Source organism: Montipora capricornis, chromosome 7 (genome assembly GCF_036669925.1).
Source record: "Montipora capricornis isolate CH-2021 chromosome 7, ASM3666992v2, whole genome shotgun sequence".
Classification (NCBI taxonomy): Eukaryota; Metazoa; Cnidaria; class Anthozoa; order Scleractinia; family Acroporidae; genus Montipora; species Montipora capricornis.
In genome coordinates, this window is record NC_090889.1 from 46,103,481 (window position 1) to 46,123,367 (window position 19,887).

General features: G+C 40.4%; 1 protein-coding gene and 1 pseudogene across 5 annotated transcripts in view; both read left to right on the forward strand.

The window, feature by feature from the left end:
* LOC138057290 (uncharacterized) overlaps positions 1–16,506 on the forward strand; it is a 48,003-nt gene extending 31,497 nt beyond the window's left edge. The window contains exons 6-13 of one of the 5 annotated variants that reach the window (XM_068903340.1): positions 1,601–1,897; positions 2,807–3,103; positions 3,711–3,897; positions 9,129–9,328; positions 9,852–11,123; positions 11,808–11,963; positions 14,787–14,838; positions 16,321–16,506. In XM_068903340.1, the coding sequence (XP_068759441.1) occupies positions 1,601–1,897; positions 2,807–3,103; positions 3,711–3,897; positions 9,129–9,328; positions 9,852–10,069 (1,199 nt within the window). In that variant the 3' untranslated portion in view covers positions 10,070–11,123; positions 11,808–11,963; positions 14,787–14,838; positions 16,321–16,506. Of the gene's footprint in view, positions 1–1,600; positions 1,898–2,806; positions 3,104–3,710; positions 3,898–9,128; positions 9,329–9,851; positions 11,124–11,807; positions 11,964–14,786; positions 14,839–16,320 lie in introns of those variants that run through there. The other 4 variants (XM_068903341.1, XM_068903339.1, XM_068903338.1 and 1 more) reach the window with 4 other exon arrangements.
* Positions 16,507–16,769: 263 nt separating this feature from the next.
* The window catches only part of LOC138056101 (uncharacterized), a 47,488-nt pseudogene continuing 44,370 nt past the window's right edge, over positions 16,770–19,887 (forward strand).

The following is a 19,887-nucleotide window of genomic DNA, read 5'->3' on the forward strand; positions in this document are numbered from 1 at the left end:
GACGGACATTCCAAAGACACCGAGTCTCGCGGACGCTAATACTCTTTGTGCCCTTGGCCTGGGATAAGGAGATCCTCAATCCGCGGAAGCACGAAGACGACAAGGATAAATGGGGCGAATCTGCCCGGAGTGCTGTGCAACAGAGACCAGAACGATACTGAGGGCCATTCCGGCACTACTAGAGTACCAACAGCTTTGTGGCTAGCCAGCTTTCTCCGAGATGGTGGAAACAGATGGACTAGGGGACACAGCCCGTTGTTGTCTGTACTCCAGCTCTGCGCTAAGGTGTCGACTCCGAAACAACCGGAGGAGAAGAACTTCGAGTTGAATTTAGGAACTTTGTTGTTAAGGTGCGAGGAAAATCGATCAATCGAATGGGGCCCTCATTTCTTATCAATCATACTGATTACGCGGGGGTTCAAACGCCACGAAGATTCTCCTCACGGAGTAGCTACTGCGCCTCAATAGAAATTCCGAATCGGAAACAGAGCTTTAAAACCTCTAACAATACTTCCTGCAAGTGAGGCTTTGGGCTTCCAATCGTTAGGATACGAGACGCGCCCTGATTATCGACAAAAATCTTGACTGATCGATTTGCCAATTTCCGGAATGTGATCGCAGAACGTACAATACTGCTTTTAATTCTCGAAGATCTTCATAACGAAAATTACATTTGACTAAATATCTGTTGACTTCACGCAGATCAAGAACTAAGCGTAGTTTCTTTCTTTCGGCTACTGACAAAGGGTTGACACAATGCGGCGGGGAATTTACTTTGCTGATTAAGCTTTTCTCCGCCACAAGAAAATTCAGCGTTATCTTCATTGAGCTCAGTATAAACAAAATCAGAATCTCCACATAGACCCTCGATGAAACTTGCATTGTCAACGCGCTCTAGTCAACATGAAGATAACTTATTCTTCGGTCAATTATTTGCCAAATGGCCGATCTGCCAGCACTGTAAACGAAAAGCCAAGGAAAGAAAAATTTAATGAAAATAAAAAACAAAAACTAAAGTAAACTGCCTGGATTACTTGCAGCTAAAGTGACAAACTGAAAGCATAACTGCTTTTACATATGTTTTTAACAATGCTAAATAATAGCATGGGAATTTGTGTGAACAAAGACATCCTCTTCGTGTTCGTATTGCTGTTTGTTCCCTCTACTTTTAAATTCGTAGTGATCGTGCTTCGCGTGTCTAACCGCTGCTTCAACCGTCTGTGAGTTATCCTGCTTATACGCTTGAAGACGGGTATCGATAACAATGGAAATTGAGTCCGTTATGACTGACATTGCACGAGTAACAGCTTCGGAGACCGCCAGATCGACGTCTAAAGAAGTCCCTGCTTTTTCGTTAGCCATCTTGAACAGCAAAATAAAGTAAACTGCCTGGATTACTTGGAGCTAGAGTGACAAACTGAAAGCATAACTGCTTTTATATATGTTTATAACAATGCTAAATAATAGCATGAGAATTTGTATGAACACAGACATAAATTTATGCAAAACATGTATAGCATAACGCGTAGACAACCATTATCTACTAAACTTCGTAACGGAGAAAATTTTTATTACAATGACTTTCCAACATTATTTACAGCGCCACAGGTGGATGGATGGAATGTTACCGTCATTAATGTTTCAGAATCGAGTATTACCTTTCAATGGCCAAACCTAACCGATATCAGGCTTGGAAACCAGGTTCGGGCTTATGTTGCAATAGTAAAAACTACTGATGGTCAAGAGATAGCAGGGGACATTGTTTTTCCAAACGTTACGTCCATAACATTAAGTGGACTTAAAGGTGGCACTGAGTATCGTCTCTTCGCTGTTGTCGTGGATGTACTAGGACAACCACACAGGAGTTCAGAAGTATCGCTTTTTACCGAGGAAGGTGGTGAGTGTGAAAAGTAAAGTTAGATGAAACACGCAATGCAAACAAATATACCCAACGACTTGTTGTATGCAGTCATTCAAAAGTACGTTCATGCTGTCTCTCTGCAAGAGCAATATCACAACAGTGAACATTATTGCTTGGGCTTGCTTTGTTTTCAGGGAAAGGGAATGGACGAAATAGAAACAAGTTTCTGATTGAATAAACTTTGTCTATGTGGCTAGCCACATAGCCGCCTTAAAAACAATTTCGATCCAATCAAAATTACACCCAATAGAGGAGAGGACAAAAAGTCTAATATCTAATAAGCAAAAGAATATGATCAGGATAAAGTGAAGATAGAACTCAACTGACTTCTTCTGCTTGTGAGCTGACGGATCTAAAAATACATGTCATAGTTAATGCGCTGGTAGGGCTCCCGTAATAATAATTTGTTACACCCTCTAAATGAATGCCCCAGCCATGCATTGCTAGTTCAGGTTAAACATTCACCAAGATGAAGCAAAAAGACCAAAAAAAGAATTTTTCGTTAAACATCTCTTACATCAGTTATGCTATTTGTCAGTATTACTCAACGTAAGGGATAATCGATCATTTTATATATGATGATTTGGAGAGATGTCGTTCCCTGAAGTCTTTACAACCGAATTGCACGGAATCCAAATTCGCACACGCAATAGCATTTTGTACTCGTACCACGTTGTATAATGCTAATTAATACGAAATTGCTCAGTTGTGCACAAACAATCCAGTAGGTTAGTCCCGTTTATTTGCCCCCGTGGATTTTGAATTAAATTTGTTTTAAAAAAGCTACCAAAAATATTAAAATACCCTTTTCGCTTCCACTATAAAACTTGTTTTTTTATTTTTATTTTACGTTTTTTTTCTTCTTTCTCTCTTTCTTCATCGTAGTACCCAGTATAAGTCCTTATGTATCCGTTAACAACAATTATCCTGGAGGTGACAGCATCAACATATCAATATATCCAATTCCCGAAAAATATCACAATGGCAAACTTCTTGGCTATAACATTAAGTACAGAACTTCGTGCTATGGAATCCCAAAATTCTCCGCTCAGGTCAACGTCAGTGCATCGACCAGAAGTTACATCTTAACTGGGCTTCTGCCAGGAAAAGAGTACTACATTCTGGTCGCTGGGTTTACCTCTAAAGGAATTGGACCGTATTCTTGGGAAAACGCGTTCACCAGTAAGTGGCTATTCGTAGGCTTCGTGATTTGTTTGGTTTAACAGCACTGGAAGTCATAAAACTTAGTAAATATGTTAAGGTAGTTTTAAGTGCTAGAATGCATGGATTTACTTTGGAACGCTAGCCCAAGAAATGGGGAACCAATTACGAAGCAAAACTAATATCAGTATTAGTATCAGTTTTTGTCTTGATTTTTTCCCACTTCCTCCCATCATGCCTTCGAAAAGCCTTAATACTCAGACTAGACTGACCTTAACGTTCAGTGTCGGTCATTTGAAGGATAGTGTTATTTGAAACTACTGTTGACCTCAGGAGAGGAAATGCAGGGATTGAGAATAATAAAGAAATCAGGGCTAAAACTAATAGGCAATTTCCGAGTTACCTTGCGCCTGTTTCAAAACGAGTCCTCGTGCAAAACATTTTATATGAAACTGAGTTTGATATAAAATGGACCTCTAGGCAGAACACATTTTCATATGAATGGTTTTGCATTAAGACTCGTTTTCACACAGATGTAAAATAGCCTGTTGAAAACAGCTGCCCTTTGATAACGCATGTGTCCACCTTTATAAAATAGAAGCCGAAACGTTGTTTTTTTTTTTGTCAGCCTGTGAACCACAACGTACGTTAACTGCGAAAAACGGTACACTATACAGCCCTAATTACCCATGTTCCTTTCGCGGGTTGCATTACTGCCGCTGGACCATTGAGCCGCAACTTGGCGGGAGCCCTGTCAAAGCGATATGGATAAATTTTAATTCCTTTGAAGTAAATGGCGATCGTCCTTATTGCAGGTGAGATTTATCTTATTATAACAATCAAGTTTAACAATTGCTTCGGCATGCATATGGTATGAACAGCTATAAGCGCCACGTACTGAAAGAACAATAATGTTACCCAAAGGAGTAGAAACGCGCCTATACTCTCGATGGGTCTAAAGGGTGTGTGGTTAAAATCAATTAAAAATTAAACCTCGAAAAGGAACAACTCCTTAAACGAAATTTGGAGTTTTGAGGAAGGAATCTGGGCGATTTTTAAGCAAGATTTTGTGTGACCATTTAACCATGGTGTAGTAGCCTAATGTTTATTGAGCTGGACTCCGGATTTAGCGGTTCGTGTTCGAGCCCTGGCTTGGGGTCATTGTGTTATGTGGTTGAGAAGACAACTTGTTCTCTGAGTACCTACAGTATATTCTTCCAGAAAGGAATAAAATTACTCCTAATCCCTTCATGCTACCTGCAGTAACCGGAGATACCTCCTGACCTGATGACCAATAGGTTTGTGGAAAACTGGATCCGACTACATAAAGTGGTGGCACATTTTGACCCCCAAGGAACTGAACATTGAACGCATGCGTTGTTCTTCGATATGATCTTCCTGGTGCCGAGACCCGGGACGGATTCCGCTCGGAAACTAAGAGAATCTTTAATTAATCACCTTTGAATTCGTGTTGCGTGCTATTTGTTTTTAATGACTGGTGGGAATCAAGGTATGGCCGAGAAGAAGAAATTAAATAATCTGATAAAGTTTTGCGCTAGTCACCAACATTTGGTGCGAAAAACAATCGCTGAAGCAAAAGATTTAATATCTGGAGGGAATCCCACAGAAACGAGAAAGCTGAAACTTCTTCGTAGCTCTCTTCAAACAAAGTGTTCAGAGCTACAAGTTTTGGATCGTGACATTGTCGAGCTGCTGGACAGGAGGATGTCTCAAAGCTCGATTCTGATGTTTCTGAGAGCTGTGAGCTTATGTGTGTTATTCAGGAGTGTATGGTGGATTTAGAATCGGCACTAGCTGCGCAGGAATCTCAAGGAAAATATCAGCAATCGAATACTTTGGAAAGCTCGGGAAGTGCTCAAGATCACCTACAGAAAGTTTACACGCACGCAAAGCTTCCCAAGCTCGAGCTGTAAAAATTTCACGGAAACCCATCGAGTGGTATCCCTTTTGGGAATCTTTCGACTTCACGAGAATTCAAACCTGTCTGGAGTGCTCTAATTCAACTATCTAAAAGTCGCTTCTAACAGGCACCGCCCAAAAGCGGTGTCGCTGGCCTCGCCCTAACAAGCGCTGACTACGAAAAGGCAGTAGAATTACTCAAACGAAGATTCGGAAGCCCACAGGTTGTGATCTCCAGCTACATAGAGGAGCTCGCAAAAATTCCCATGCAAAGTTGCATGTATAAGCAAAGTTAAGCGGCTTCGAAGTTTGTAGATAGTATGGAGATCTCCTCTGAAATGTATGGTTGTTTTAAACACCGGTTGTCATGCAGAGATTACCGAGGGAATTTAGAATTGCAATTTCATGAAATTTGAAATCAGAAACATGGGATTTGAAAGAAATCGTGATTGAATTACACAAGGGATTGCAACTGAGAGAACAATGTCAGACCGTCAAACTCGTTTCAGAGAGGTGAGTCGCTTCATTCTACGTCTGCTTTGTACTCTCATTCTACGTCTGCTTTGTACTCTGAAAGTGCTAAGAACAAACAGTTTTCTCGTGTGTGGTGCTCGTTTTGCAATCAAAATCATTAGAGCTCTAAATGTAATGTGGTCATAAGTGCTGAGTCTAGAAAACAAGTTTTGACGAAGAAAGGCAGATGTCATTTGTCACGTAACTTTAAGAGTCCTGTGAAATGTTTCAAATGTCAACGACCCCACCATGTTCCTTTGTGTGAGAGTTTTGAACACACTGTGAGTGGAGCAGAGCAAGTTGAGAATGTTCCTAATGGGTCCGTGCTGTTGCAAACTGCAACTGCTGAAGTCGTACGTCCAGACAATGACAGTAAGCCACTAAATGTGCGTCTTGTTTTCGATTCATGCAGTCAGCGATCTTACATGACTCAGACTGTTAAGGAAAAATTGCAGCTACCCGTTGTTGGTAGAGATTCCCTGCTGATCAAGACCTTTGGAGAATCAGATGCCAGATTACGTACCTGTGAGATTGTTCAAGTTGACATTAAAACGTTATGCGACGCAACTGTGCTCCTAGACCCAACAGTCCACTAAACTGACTCAGTCTAGCTATGAGCATCTCCGTAACCTGCCATTGGCTGACAGAGCTGCTGGTGGAGTGCTAGCAGTCAGTATTCTCATTGGGGCTGACTACTATTGGTCCTTGGTAGAAGGTACTATAGTGAGGGGTGCACCATGGGAACCAGTGCCCTAGCCACAAAGCTAGGATTTGTCCTCTCTGGACCCTCTATGGTCATGTGTGATAATGTCCATGCCAACACTCTTAGTCTCACTGCAACTCATGTTTTCAAGGTTGAATCGAGTGTAATTAATCATGATGATTTTGCATCAGAACTGAGAAAATTCTGGGACTATGAATCCTTTGGAATTAATGATCACAGTGCCACTCTGTATGACAAGTTTGTTAATGAAGTTGAATTTGTTATAGCAAGATATCCAGTGACTACATTCGGGGAGGATCATGACCTCCTTCCTGGATAATTGTACTTTGTGACAAATCAAAGATGGTGTCACTGTTAAGGCGTCTTTGTGTAAAGCCTGATGTTGTCCAGGCAGTGTATGTCATTTGAGAACAGCTGAAACAAGGGATCATTGAACCTGTAGATCAAGGAACTACTTATGGTGTTTGCAAGGTGCATTACATTTCCATCATGAAGTGATTCGTGTTTTCTAAGGAAACCACAAAGCCTGCGCAATGGTTTATGATGCCCAGCGCTAAAGCACAGAGTTCCACACCCAGTCTTTAATGATTGTCTTCTATGCTGGCCCACCACTGTCTTTCCTCAATTACGACATCCTTTTGAGGTTTCCGCTTCATGAAGTGGCCATCTCGGGAGAACAGAGAAGCCTTTCGGAACAATTTCAGTTGAACTTCAAGAGATCGTGGACTATCTTCGCTTCCTGTGGGTCGATGATGTCGGTAGCAAACACCCAGGGTGGGGTTGTGAATCTCCAAGTTTTACAGATTTGGCATGTGTTGTAGTCGCCTTGGTCATTTCCTGGGCAAGTATCTTCGTGTTGAATGGCAAACTATTCATCATCAGGTAACCTCCACTCATATTCCCGGAGAATTTTGTTGTGTGTGTGTGTTTGACCAGCCTGTACGGTGTGGACAATTTTGTTGGTGGGAGAAGACTCTTATTGATCTGTCCCCAGTTGTGCACAGTCGATGGATAGCGCTATCCGCCGGAATAAAACATATTATCCAGTAGCGAAAATCAATTGCGCTACCCACTGGATAGTGATTTATTCCAGTGGCTGTTCAAGAATCTGAAATCATCTTTCAAGAGTGGAATGTTTATGTATGCCGAAAGTGGCACGATGTCTAATTCTTACGCTAGTTCACAAAAGAATTGAAAACAACATGAAAGAGGTCGCCTCTGGAAGCTGGAGTTTCAAGCCAGCCTGTTGAAGGAATGTTAAGATTCAAGACCGAAAATCAGACCTTCTCAAGTTTGTCAATTCAGGGCAAAAGGTAACCCCTGGAGAATTGGATGGGAAATTTTGAAAGTGACATGTTTATCTCTGCAACTTGTCCTCTCCCAATGGAAGTCAAACAATGATTGCCCCATTACAAAGGAGAAGTATTTCTCGCAGCGACGGAGCAATCGGAATGACCCCCTTGGTATACTGAACCCAGTTATCATCCTGTGGAAGATAACCACCACATCTCTTTTTAAGACAAGATAGCAGGTAGGAACGTTGTGCAGTTCCTCATTCCCCACCACTTCCTGGGTGAGGTTTTGAGTGTCTCGGCCCTTGTTGGAGTGGACTTTACGCCGTAATATGTATGTCAGGGATATATTTGTTTTAAAGGGGGAGGAAATAAACAAAAGTTTAACATAGCGCTTATTCAAAGGCGCTTCCAAGCCGAGATGGGCATCTCGAACTTGAGCCAAGTCTGACAGCGGAAAGTTGTTGTCAAGGCCCTCACTCGATTTAAGTGAATTCAAGGAAGAAGGTGGAATCCCAACCTTGATTGTCATGAGAATGTAAAGACCTTCAAGGACTCAAGGGTGCAGGACTATTGTCTGCGTGATAGTACAAAATGAAGGTTCAATGTTGAGGCAGCCCCTTGCTGGGGTGGTTTTTTTTTGAACGTCTTGTGAAGTCTGTCAAGTTAAGTTTAAAGAAGTGCCTACGCAATGCGCGATTGAATTACGACGAACTGTCTACAACCTTGAAGCAGTCTTGAATACACGTCCGTTGACTTACGTTTATGATGAGTTCGAGAAACCCCTGACGCCGTCTCCCCCTAGTCATAGGCCGAAGAATTCTGTCAATGACATCAAAGAACTATTCCATTGATGATGGACATACCCAGCAAGCGCTTTTAAGGAGAGCAAGGTTCTTACAGCGCATCCTCGATCATTTCTAGAACCGCTGGCGAGCAGAGTTTCTCACACAACTTAGAGAACAACATCGCTGTTCTAAGAGAGTTAGCTCACCCCATAAGGTTCAAGTGGGAGATGTTGTGTGCATACATGAGAAGACGATCCCAAGACAGCTGTGGCGACTTGGAGAGGTTCAACGCCTACTTCCTGGTCCTGATGGCGAAGTTCGAAGTGCAGTGGTGAAAGTTAAATCCGGCAACTTGCCTTCGTCAGAATGGAGACACCCACTGCCGAGACTCTACCCTTTGGAAGTGAAGCTGAATACTGAACCGGATAACGCTGTTCCTATTACAGTTGCAAGTGAGAGACGAAGATGTCCCAGCAGTTGTTGTAAATTCTAGCTAAGAAACCTTTCTAAAGTGATGTGTAGGAGTATTTTTGTAATAAGTTTGTTTGTCATGAGATTTTCCTAATTTTGAACTTTGATTGATTAATGTCATGAATCAACGGGGGCGAGTGTGTGGAAAACTGGATCCTACTACTGAACATTGAACTCTTGCGTTGTTCTTCGATGTGATCTTGAAAGTAGTCTTGAAAGAAATGTGATTTCTTATTTCTATATACGAAGTTGTCTTATTGCGTATGGTTCTCGTACAAGGTTGAAACGCAGACTTTAACCTACCTATATAACCGTGATAACTTTTTTCTTCTACCCAGATCAAACAACTGGCTTCGCGTGGCGACTGGAGAAGAAACCCAGTACAATAATGACATCTTATTATGCGATTACATAGAGCCTTTTTCTCTTGTTGTTCACGGCGACCAGTCAGAGTTGGCACTTCAATACACGAACAACACATATCGCTATTCAAATGGATTTTCAGTCTGGTATCTTGGACTTGAAGATCCCTTGATAGGTATCAAACAAATCTATATATCTATCTATTTATTCTAAAGAGTAGCGCCAACATAGATAAAGCTATTACATTTTACGTGGTAAGGGACCAGGGAAACTTTGTTTCATGACTTTAATAAATATTTTCGAGGAACATTTTTGGTGTGTCAATTGCATGGTCATGTCTCCTGAAGTCTCTATGCCAAACATGTTGGTGTTAGCAGAATTGCAGAGGGAGAGCATGGAGCTTTTTTACTGTGATTTAGAAACTTAAATCGTATAGCGTAACACGGATAATGCTTTATAAATTGTCAAAGCTTTAGTTTAAAGGTGCCTCGACTAAGGAGAGGTTTCCAGCTTATAGAAGATGCTGTCAGATTATTACCATCATTATACATTATCATTTGAGAAGGTTAACACCATGACAGTGTAGATCATGGAGCTCCTGTAATTCCTAGATAGTGGTTTTTCTCGCAATAATTGATCTTGCTCGCTTTACATTTGAGATACCTCATTTAAGTAATTACCTACTTTTTTTCTGACAGATACTGACCTATCATCATGGCAACTGTTAGTTCACAACATTACGTCATCGTCAGTGTCCGTGGAGTGGGAAGCTTTTCCTCTCAATGTATCGATTTCCCACTTTATGGTGATGTTCACGGAGGAAAACTCAAATATATCTGTTTTGTTCAAAGTCTGGTCTTTGTACGATCGAAATTATTTTTGTAAACAAGCTGTTAAAGCCAAACCGAGTGTATGAATTCCAGGTACTTGCGTTCACGGTAGGCGTCGAGAATGTCACTTATTCCACTAAAATCCAAACTATCACGACTGGAGAAGAAGGTGAGGACCCGCATGACAACAATCTAAAGTTTTATGTTTGTGTAAACTTACTTTTACAAGCTGAAAATTAGCCAGTTGACTCTAAAATATTTCGTAATGATGGAAATAAAGCCATAAAAAATTGTTGTGACGTCGGCGGGATTCAGAAAATGAGATCACTGTTGCTCTAAACTGACTCTTCGACTAGGATAGAAGAGGGCGTGCCCTTGGCATTATGGTGGTAAATTGCCTCAAGGAAGATATGAAGAGCAAAGCTGCGATGCAATGTTGAGCCAGGTGACACTCATGTTATACAAGCTTGCTCCCTTATTTCTGCGTAACCCAGTAGCTAGGGCAACGGTAATGGAATCCAAACTACAGAACGACAACCTTGTCTCCAACAACAACAACAACAACAATAACAATAAACAAAACTATATGACATTTCAATACAATGATAACGACAAAAACATGCAATAATGAGTGAATCCCTGAATCTTGCACCCTCACTAAGTCGTCCAATCGATAGCGCAACGGTAAAACAAAACTTAACAACGACAACAATCAGTCAATCAATCAATCAATCAATCAATAAATCTATGCCATAACAAAAACAACAACAAATAATCAAAACAGCCTTACATATTGATTCTTTTTCAGCTCCTAGTCGGGCACCTACAAATGTGCGGGTAAGGAACTTCCAACCAAATGAGATTCTGGTACTTTGGATGCGGTCAAGCCACAGTATACGAATGGCCAGATACAAGGCTACACAGTCCACTACAGAAATTATGATTACTACTACTACTACTACTACTACTACTACTATTACTACTATGGGGATCATGCAAAAAACATTACCATTAACGACCCAAACGTGTTCCAGATGGTGCTGCGTGGTTTGAATGGAGGAAGCAAGTACCAAATAGCGGTTTCTGCTTTCACTTCAGTGGGTGAGGGACCTCGGTCGCCGTGGATCTCATTCGTAGTCGGTGAGTGTTGGCAAATAGTGTCGGGTAGACTTGACAAGTTTAGCCGTTGACCTTGGCTTGTCAAGGTCAAACAAAATCATTTGTCCAGCCAATGTATTGTCGGAGAAAGGAGAATCAAGTAAGAAGAAATTCGAAATGAGTTTGGGTATGTTTGTCCTTTTCTTTATACACATTTTAAAGGCTAGCAGTGGGTCCTTAGGGAATCCCTTATTCAGCCTAGGGGTGGGGTGGGCGCATAAACGAAGCATTCAAGCCCTGGTAGTAAAACTTTGTTTCAAGACTTTAATAATAATATTTTCGGGGAACATTTTGGGTGTGTCAATTGCATGGTCATGTCACCTGAAGTCTATATGGCAAACCGGTTTGCAATCTGTGTTTTACCAATCAATTTTGGAGCTGTCCTTACTTCTTGAAAAAACTGAATTACCCTTGCACACGAACGAAAGGAAAGCCCTGGGTTAAGACGTGCAAATCAATTGAAGTATTAAAGTGCAAAGCAAAACGTTTATCAAGGTCATCAAGCAAAATAAATCTAAGCGAGGTAAATTTAAAAACTGCTTTTAAATCGCTTTCTGACTTGTCTCTATGACAAAAACCAATTTCTTTGCAAGCTCTGCAGAAAAATGAATATGAATTTAGGAATACAGTTTTTAAGTACCTTTGCATTATATTTTGCTTTATAAGGTTGTGGTGGTAATTTTAACCAGTCCTTTGGAACAATCCACCTTACGAAATCAGACTACAATGAGCTACAATGTAACTGGACGATAGGAAGTGTTGCATCAGTAATGCAGTCATCCTTCTTTCACTAAAAGAACTCCGTTTCGATTTTTGCGGGAGGTGAGTTTTGGTGACTTAAGATGCCCAAACGTCTTAAATTCCATCTTGTTGACATTCTTGAGTCTCGTTTTTTTGGTAGGAAAGAATTTACCCGATTCTGTCATTTTTGGTATCCCACACAGGGGCGGATCTAGGGGTAGGGTGCAGGGGGTGCGCACCCCCCCCCCCCCCCCACTTTCCTGAGATGACCTTCCGCTTTCTAATGCAACTGTATTCTGTCTCCCCGCGCCCCCCTCAACATTAAAAAAAAAAAACGTCAACAGTCAGCTACGCCTATCCTTAGTTGTGCACCCCTCCTAAAAAAAAATCCTGGATCCGCCCTTGCCTGATGAGGAATGTCTAAATTTAACGGAGAACCAAAAAACATTTTTTCTGCTGGCCAAACCTTTTTTGCGATATCAGCAAATTTATAAACAAATCCAGTGCCTATAATGTTTAAAATCCGATGACAACTTATTTGTTTACTTCTTCAAACAAGGCTTAGGCGTCTCTCTCTTGTATGTGCAATTTCATGATAATCCTGACAAACCACTCAGTGCATACATGCGAGTTAAATATACCCTGAAAATTCGGTAAGCTAATGCATTTATGTTGGGGTGCAGGGATGGCGCAGTGGTGAGAGAATTCGCCTCTCACCAATGTAGCCCGGGCTCGATTCCCAGACTCGGCGTCATATGTGAGTTTGTTGGTTCTCTACTCTGCACCCAGAGGTTTTCTCCGGGTACTCCGGTTTCCCCTCTCCTGAAAAAACAACGTTTTGACTTGATTTGTGTTAATTGTTAATGTCAATTTACAGTGTCCCCAATGAGTGCTTCAGCGCTAGAACGACTAGACACTTCAATAAAGTTTCTTTCCTTTCCTTTCCTTTGGCGAGCGTAGCAAGACCATTTTCCATCTACAAGGCTAATGCTATACCTTATCCAAAGACACAGAACGAATACAATGCTACGGGCAAAGACTGCTCGGCTTTCTTTGATTTGCCGCTCATTCAAAGAAATGGATGAGTCAGTCCAGTTTCGACTAGTCAAACCTGTTTTTTTTTTTAATTTGTGCGAATGGTCAATCGCCACGCGTCATTTTTTTTTTTTTTTTTAATTTACAACAGTATTTCCTCCGTATGTCGGTTACAGAAACTAGTTTGCCAGAATTGAAAAACCTATTAATTTTTTTCAGTAAACAATGAAAATGGCAATTTAAAAAACTTGAACTATCTTGAGTTTTGAAGGAAATGAATCCTCGGTTGCCGTGTGTTTGCCAGAGAGTTGTTCAAAAATCTACTGTTGTTTTTTTGGTTTTGTGGTTTTGCGGTTACTAGTCAGGCGTGACGGACTCCCGATACGTTTCAATTTTTAACGCATGCTCAACACGAAATGTCAAGCCGGCTGGCAGAGTCTACTTTCCTCTTCCCGACTTATCTAAAAAGATTGAAAGTGACTCTGCTCGCAGAGTAACAGCCAGCGCAACAGAGAGCAAAACTTATGCTACAAGCAAGGTGAAATGAGATGTCCCATATTCATCCGTCTTATCGCTTATTTCTCCTTTTATGTCCCTAAAAACAAAATTCAGCACGACGAAACAGGGAATCTATAAAAAAAAAAACCATTTTCCAGCACTTTTAATGTACTTTTTGAAGAGGAATAAAATAGGCAAGAAGAGTTCGAAACATTATCTTTCATTTAAGATTGCGACAAGAATATATTCAAAATCCCTGGATTTTTGGTCGAACATTGGTCGGAGGACTTTTGTTACAAGAGGATAACCAGTTTACATATATTAAAGGGACTCAGTCAGTTGTGGGATCGCGCTAACCTGGACACTAGTTTTTTGTGTGGTAGTGCACTACCATATTGTCATCGGGCTGCTGAGTGAGTGAGTGAATGAGTGATTGAGAGAGTGAAAGATTTGTAGGTCTTCAACTTCTTGAATTACAACAATTGATGGTTGTTTGCGGCCCACTTGTCGCCTCTTTCTTTTCATAATGTTCTTAATGAAAAGAGAATGAAAACTCTTTGAGTATGTTATTATCAAATTAACAGACATATTTAAATTCTTAAATGTCTTAAATCAAAATCGGCCTCTTTTGTCACTTCTGTTCTACGAAGATCGTCACACAGGCTCAATTCTACAGATATTCTGCAAGTCAAATAAACAAGCAAAACAATACCAGTCGACCATAATATTTTTACACTCAAAAACCGGGTCAACTTCTCTGTCTGCATTGAAAAACATTCAGCAGTATCTTCCCTCGCAACGGAAAGAAAAACAGAAGAATTTTTTTTTTTTTATCTTCATCATTGCGATCAATCAGCAAAAAAATGTAGATTTCATCAGCTTGTTTGTGTTGAAATAGACTTCTTTAGCTTGTACGTTTTGTTTTCCCCCATTTCAGACCACGTGATGTTTTTCTTAGGAACAGTTTCTTTCAAATGTCGTCTTATGCACGTCCACATGTATGCATAACTTATGAAAAAACAAAAGGAAAATTCCCTTGGGAACATCACGTGGTCTGAAATCTGAAAACAAAACGTACAAGCTAAGAGGTCTATTCCCACGACTCTTGCGTTCAAAATTTTTTTCCAGTAATAGAAAAAGGTGAGCTCTTCTGAATTGAACGAAACATGAAAAAATCGCAAGTTAGTTTTCACATATGTCAAATGAAATCTTTTAGTGTAAGTGCACGTTCGGCAATGCTACTTAAATTTTGCTGATAGGCAAGGATGTAGATTATATCGACTAGTCTGTGTCTGTTGATTTCACAGATAGCCTCATCTTTTCATCTAATTTATTCACGCAATGTTTGATTTTTGTTTCACTTTTCTTTAGAAAAATTATATCTGTATGAAAAATATAGAAGAGGAAGCAGCCTGTGTGTTAGGTGAGAGAGAAAAAAAAAAGCTGAAAAGCCTTTTCAAATAATCATGTCATTTAACAGCCGCACCGGAAAATAAACTGGGTGAAACACAAAAAATGAACAGGTCTGTTGGAAGAGTGCTTGAATCTTCAACAAAATGAGCCCAGAAAATCGGCAGGAATTTGGGACGCCGATGAATAAGAAAGCAGTTTCTGTTTCCAAAACGATGGAATTGCCTGGTGATAAAGAACTTCGTCTAGGAGAGTGAAATTTTGACCTCGCAGAAACAATGGTCAACTTCACGAGTTAGACCATTGTGATCTTTGTGTTGAATTATCACATTTCTTGTCTACTTAATAACAGTTGAAAAAAAAAAAAAAAAGCAAACTAGTAAAACAACCATCCGATGTCTTGCCGTCATTTTGCCATAGATGTATCCAATTGTTAGTAACACGCAAGATGTCACTTTCGATTTTGCGATTTACTTGTGCAGCCAAAAGAACAATAGAAAAATTAAACTAGCAAAAATCTCCCTTACTATTTTTCGTTGATGGTAACTTTTTATATTCGCGGCATAAAATTTATGTTAATGTCGTAAAAAAGGTTGCTGTTATTCATAGTTGTGAAGTGCAATAATAATAAATTATTCTCGTTTGTCTCACGATGTGGTCACTTGTGATGTACATCGCGACGTTTCGACTGCAAACAGCTAGTGTTCATCAGGCAATGAGGTCGACTGGTTACGCGTCACCTTTTAAGCAGGATACTCCGCTGTGATTGCTGCATTTTGATCCTCGCTGTTTCGGTTTGTTGTTCCTTCGACGGTCCGCTGTCGTACGGTTCTCCTGTTGTTGCGTTTCTTGATCGTGTCATCCATGCTTCCGGAATTCAATACAATACAATACAATACAATACAATACAATATTTGTTTATTTCCACCAATCGCAGATCTCTCTGAATTACTGGTAGGGTCAGACAATGCACTCTCCACTATGCACTATTCCACTATCCTTGTTCACGGTGTGGTTTAGTGAAGTCTTATGTGAATCGCCTCTTTGACCCTGCTTGTGTACCAATGAGGATCACGATCAATAAATTTTACTTCGTTCCAAAGCGGGTTGTGTCCGGTGTTGTTAGCGTGTTCTGAAACGGCGGAGGTCTGGGTAAAGGCTAGTTGGATGTGTCGCTCGTGTTCTTTGATTCTATCTTGCATAGATCTTCCAGTCTCGCCGATGTAGACTTTACCGCTTTCACAGGGAATCCTGCAAACCAAGCCATCTTGTTTAGTCGGGCTCGGCAGCGTCTTTCGGTGAAATTGTATCCTATGCGCATGTGCGCCAGCTGACAGTGTCCCTTTAGAGTTTGTATTTTCTAGTGCGGAAAATTCGCGCCCTCGTGCGTACCGTACGTTTTTTTATCCTCCTGCTCTTTCTTTCGCGTCACGCAAAAGGACCAAGAACGTGAGAGACCTGTCACATTCTGATATTTTCTTTATCTTTTTTCCAGTGAATTTCTAAAGGTTTTTTTCAAGCAATGGCTCTGAGATCTTCACTCGTGAACGATGCTTTGAAGATCATCGAGACGTGATAGAATTGCAGTTTGGCGAAGGAAACTTTGTTACTCTACAGACCCAACTATACAGCAGATACAGCCGTCTGAATCTAGAATTTGTTTTAGTAAGAAGAAGCCTCCATTCAGGTATACCTAGAAAGTCCCTTTTATCGTTTTGTTTTTCTTTTAACAAAAAACGAGGAAAGTTGGGAAAGAACTCGAATGGGGTAAAAGCTTTTCTTTTTCTTTCTTGTTCTCCGTATTACTTTTAAAACAAACAAATAATAAGTCTTCGGTCTCTATACGCTTTGCTCCGATCCACCGTAGCGAATTCCTTATTTTAGGGTGCTTGTCCTACTTTTTAAATTGTTATGATATTGTTTCGTTACGTTGTAGCTCTTTTTCTCCTTCAACTGCATGGAATATACATGGTTTCAACACCAGCCAGAAGAGTTTATTTGTTGACTGGAGCAACGTACCACGAGACTTACCAGCCGATATCTTCATTTTGTCCTTGAATCAAACGAGACCGCGGTTATATTACAAAGACGGAGGAAGAAGTTCATTTCTTGTTATAGTAGACTCCTCGAACACGTCCGTCAATGTTTCAGACCTCCCCGTATTCAGTCAGTACATAGTCCTTGTTTATTTGGTTGATGTGAATGGCGACATCTATAAAAGTGACAGCATAGTTGTCCAAACAGATGAAGGCGGTAAGTTTATCATTTCACAATTGACAAAGTTTGTTTACGCTTTCGGACACGATCAGTTGATCGGTAAAGAAAAGATATTAAAGTAATGTTAATCGACAGTTGAATGAATCCAAGAATGGCATTCCTTTTTATAACAACTTGGGGCATTCAATCTTGACAATGCTGTTGGATGCATCGAAACGTCATTCGATTAACATTAATTAGTTTTGATATTTCTTGTTTAAGCTTAGCCCTTATTAAGATGTACCATTTAAACCACTCCAAAGAATTCAAAAGAAAGCTATCCGTTTAAATACCATTTCTAATTTTGATGCTCATACTAGTCCTTTGTTTGCTCAACTCAAACTTCTAAAACTTCAGGATCATATAAACTTCAAACTCTGTTCTTTATGCACCAGTTCATAAACGGTAAATTACCAAAGACGTTTGATTCATGTTTTATCAAAACTTCAGATAAGCATATTGTTCACACTCGCTCACTCTCAACTAGTTTAGCTTTTTCTTTATCTTGGAGACCAGCTACTCAAGTTTGTATTTTTAATTCATACATTTGTTGTTTAGCTAGCTAGTTTACTTTACAGTACAAAAAAAAATATATTACTGTTGTTGTTGTTGTTAAAATGCCTTAACTGCCTCAATCGGAGAAACGCCCAGGTTAAGAGAAAGGCGACACACTAACGTGCTTTGCTCTTTGTGTTGTTTTCATTTACTTTCTCTGTTACAAATTCGTTGTTATGCCTAATCGTACCTTTTACCATGCTTCAGCGGCATATCAGGCGAGTCGGGTAGAGCAGTGAGCCACTAAGTTCGTATTTTGGGGATACGTAGTCAAGCCCAAATCAGTACCCTTGGCGAGACCAAACGAACCTGATATGCCGAAGCTTACTAAAAAAGTTGCGATTAGGTGTTTACCGTACCCAGATTCAGCCAACTGACCATGATATCCTAGTCATATCAAACTCAGTGACTTGAGATCAGAGGATATCTTGACAGTATACACGGATTCTGGTTGGCTAATTCGGAATTTGAACAGACTTAACTGATTAGAGTGTAATATGGAGTGCTAGGTTACTACCCCAAGTGAACCATGTGAGCGTTAGCCCTACCTATGGAAATGGGCCCACACAAGGACAGAGAAAATCTCTGACCAGGGTGGGAATTGAACCCACAACATTCGGGTCAGATCACCGCTGCACTTCCGAGGCTTTACACTGTAATCAGTTAAGTCTGTTCAAATATAAGTGCTTCACGGCCAACGTTTGCAAAAACGTAATCCTTCCTTGTACTTAGCTGTACATTTTCTATGCCGTGACTTTAACATCTTCAGTTCCCACGGCCTGCTCGCGTCTGACCTTGTAGCTCAGTCGGTAGCGCAGAGGGGATCTAACCCGAAGGTCGTGGGTTCAATTCCCACCCTGGTCAGAAGTTTTCTCTGTCCTTGTGTGGGGCCCATTTCCATCAGTAGGGCTAACGCTCACATGGTTCATATGGGATAGAAACCTAGAATTTCACATTACACTCTAATCAGTTAAGTGTGTTCAAATATAAGTGCTTCACGGCCAACGTTTGCAAAAACGTAATCCTTCCTTGTAAGTCGGAATTTGGTTACGGTAGTACTAATACAGAAAAAACGATTGCATTCATGAGAGAAAATGAGTGTCTTAAAGCAGATTGATAATCCTTCCCATTAACTGACTTATTTTTTAAATTTAATTTCCTCAGTACCTAGAAGAGGACCTTATTTGTATAACTGGAATATAAACGTTCGTGATCACAGCATCAGCTTTACCCGGGAAGATATTCGTCCTGAAGACGCTCAAGGAAGAATACTGGGCTATAATATTACACACGCTCAGTTGGATGAATTAAATAATACCAAATGGATGATTACTGATACAAACACGACAAAAAAATACATTAAGTAACCTGGAGGAAGGATCGACATACCTCATTGCCGTCGCAGGTTTTACTAGAAAAGGAACTGGGGAATATGCAGTTGCGACAGTAACACGTAAGTTTTGAAATAACGTATAGAGTGAGTTTTCATCTGTCACGCAAAAGATAAAATCCGAAACCCTTCGAAGAAACAGGCAAAAAAAAAAAAAGAATGTTATAAAAGACTTATACATTAATAACTCCACCAAGTCTCAAATCTGTTTGGTGCATCGTTTCTGAGTTATTTTCCCTTATCATGTCACTCAATTTTACAGAGGTTTGTATGGAGACGCCATGTTGTTGTTCTTCGGAGGGACACCAATATGGCAGCCTCCAAAATCAACAAAATATTCGTGACTTCAGTTTGCGATAAAAGTCCTCGTCTTTTGCTACGTGATCAGAGGTAAATGAGCAATCATACATCTTCTACAGCTTGTAATGCTTAATTTGACAACAATCACAGCTTTATCTCCTCAACTGTGTTGGTGTCACGCAAAGCGAAAATTCAAAAGGCTGTAGTTTCGAAACGACCAAACGCTACGGGCCTTAAACTGGTATATAAAGATTCAGCCAAGCCTAAAAGCGGAGCTCCATGGTTATTTATTCCTACTACCTGTAGGGTCAGTGGAAATAAATGGTTTTGGAATTGACCGCGTTTTGCTGTTTCCGGTTAGTGCAAGTCATTTTCTTGGCTATTGACAGTTGACTCCGAAGTAGCTTTTTTCCTTTTCCATTGCGTCGCTGACGGTGTACGGGTTTTCTTTTAAAACATATGCGATTCAAGAAAAATTCATTGCTCAACCAGTGAATTCCACGGTAAATTTCACTCGTAATTATAAGGCTGCGTCAAAATCCAATATTGCCAACAGATCGA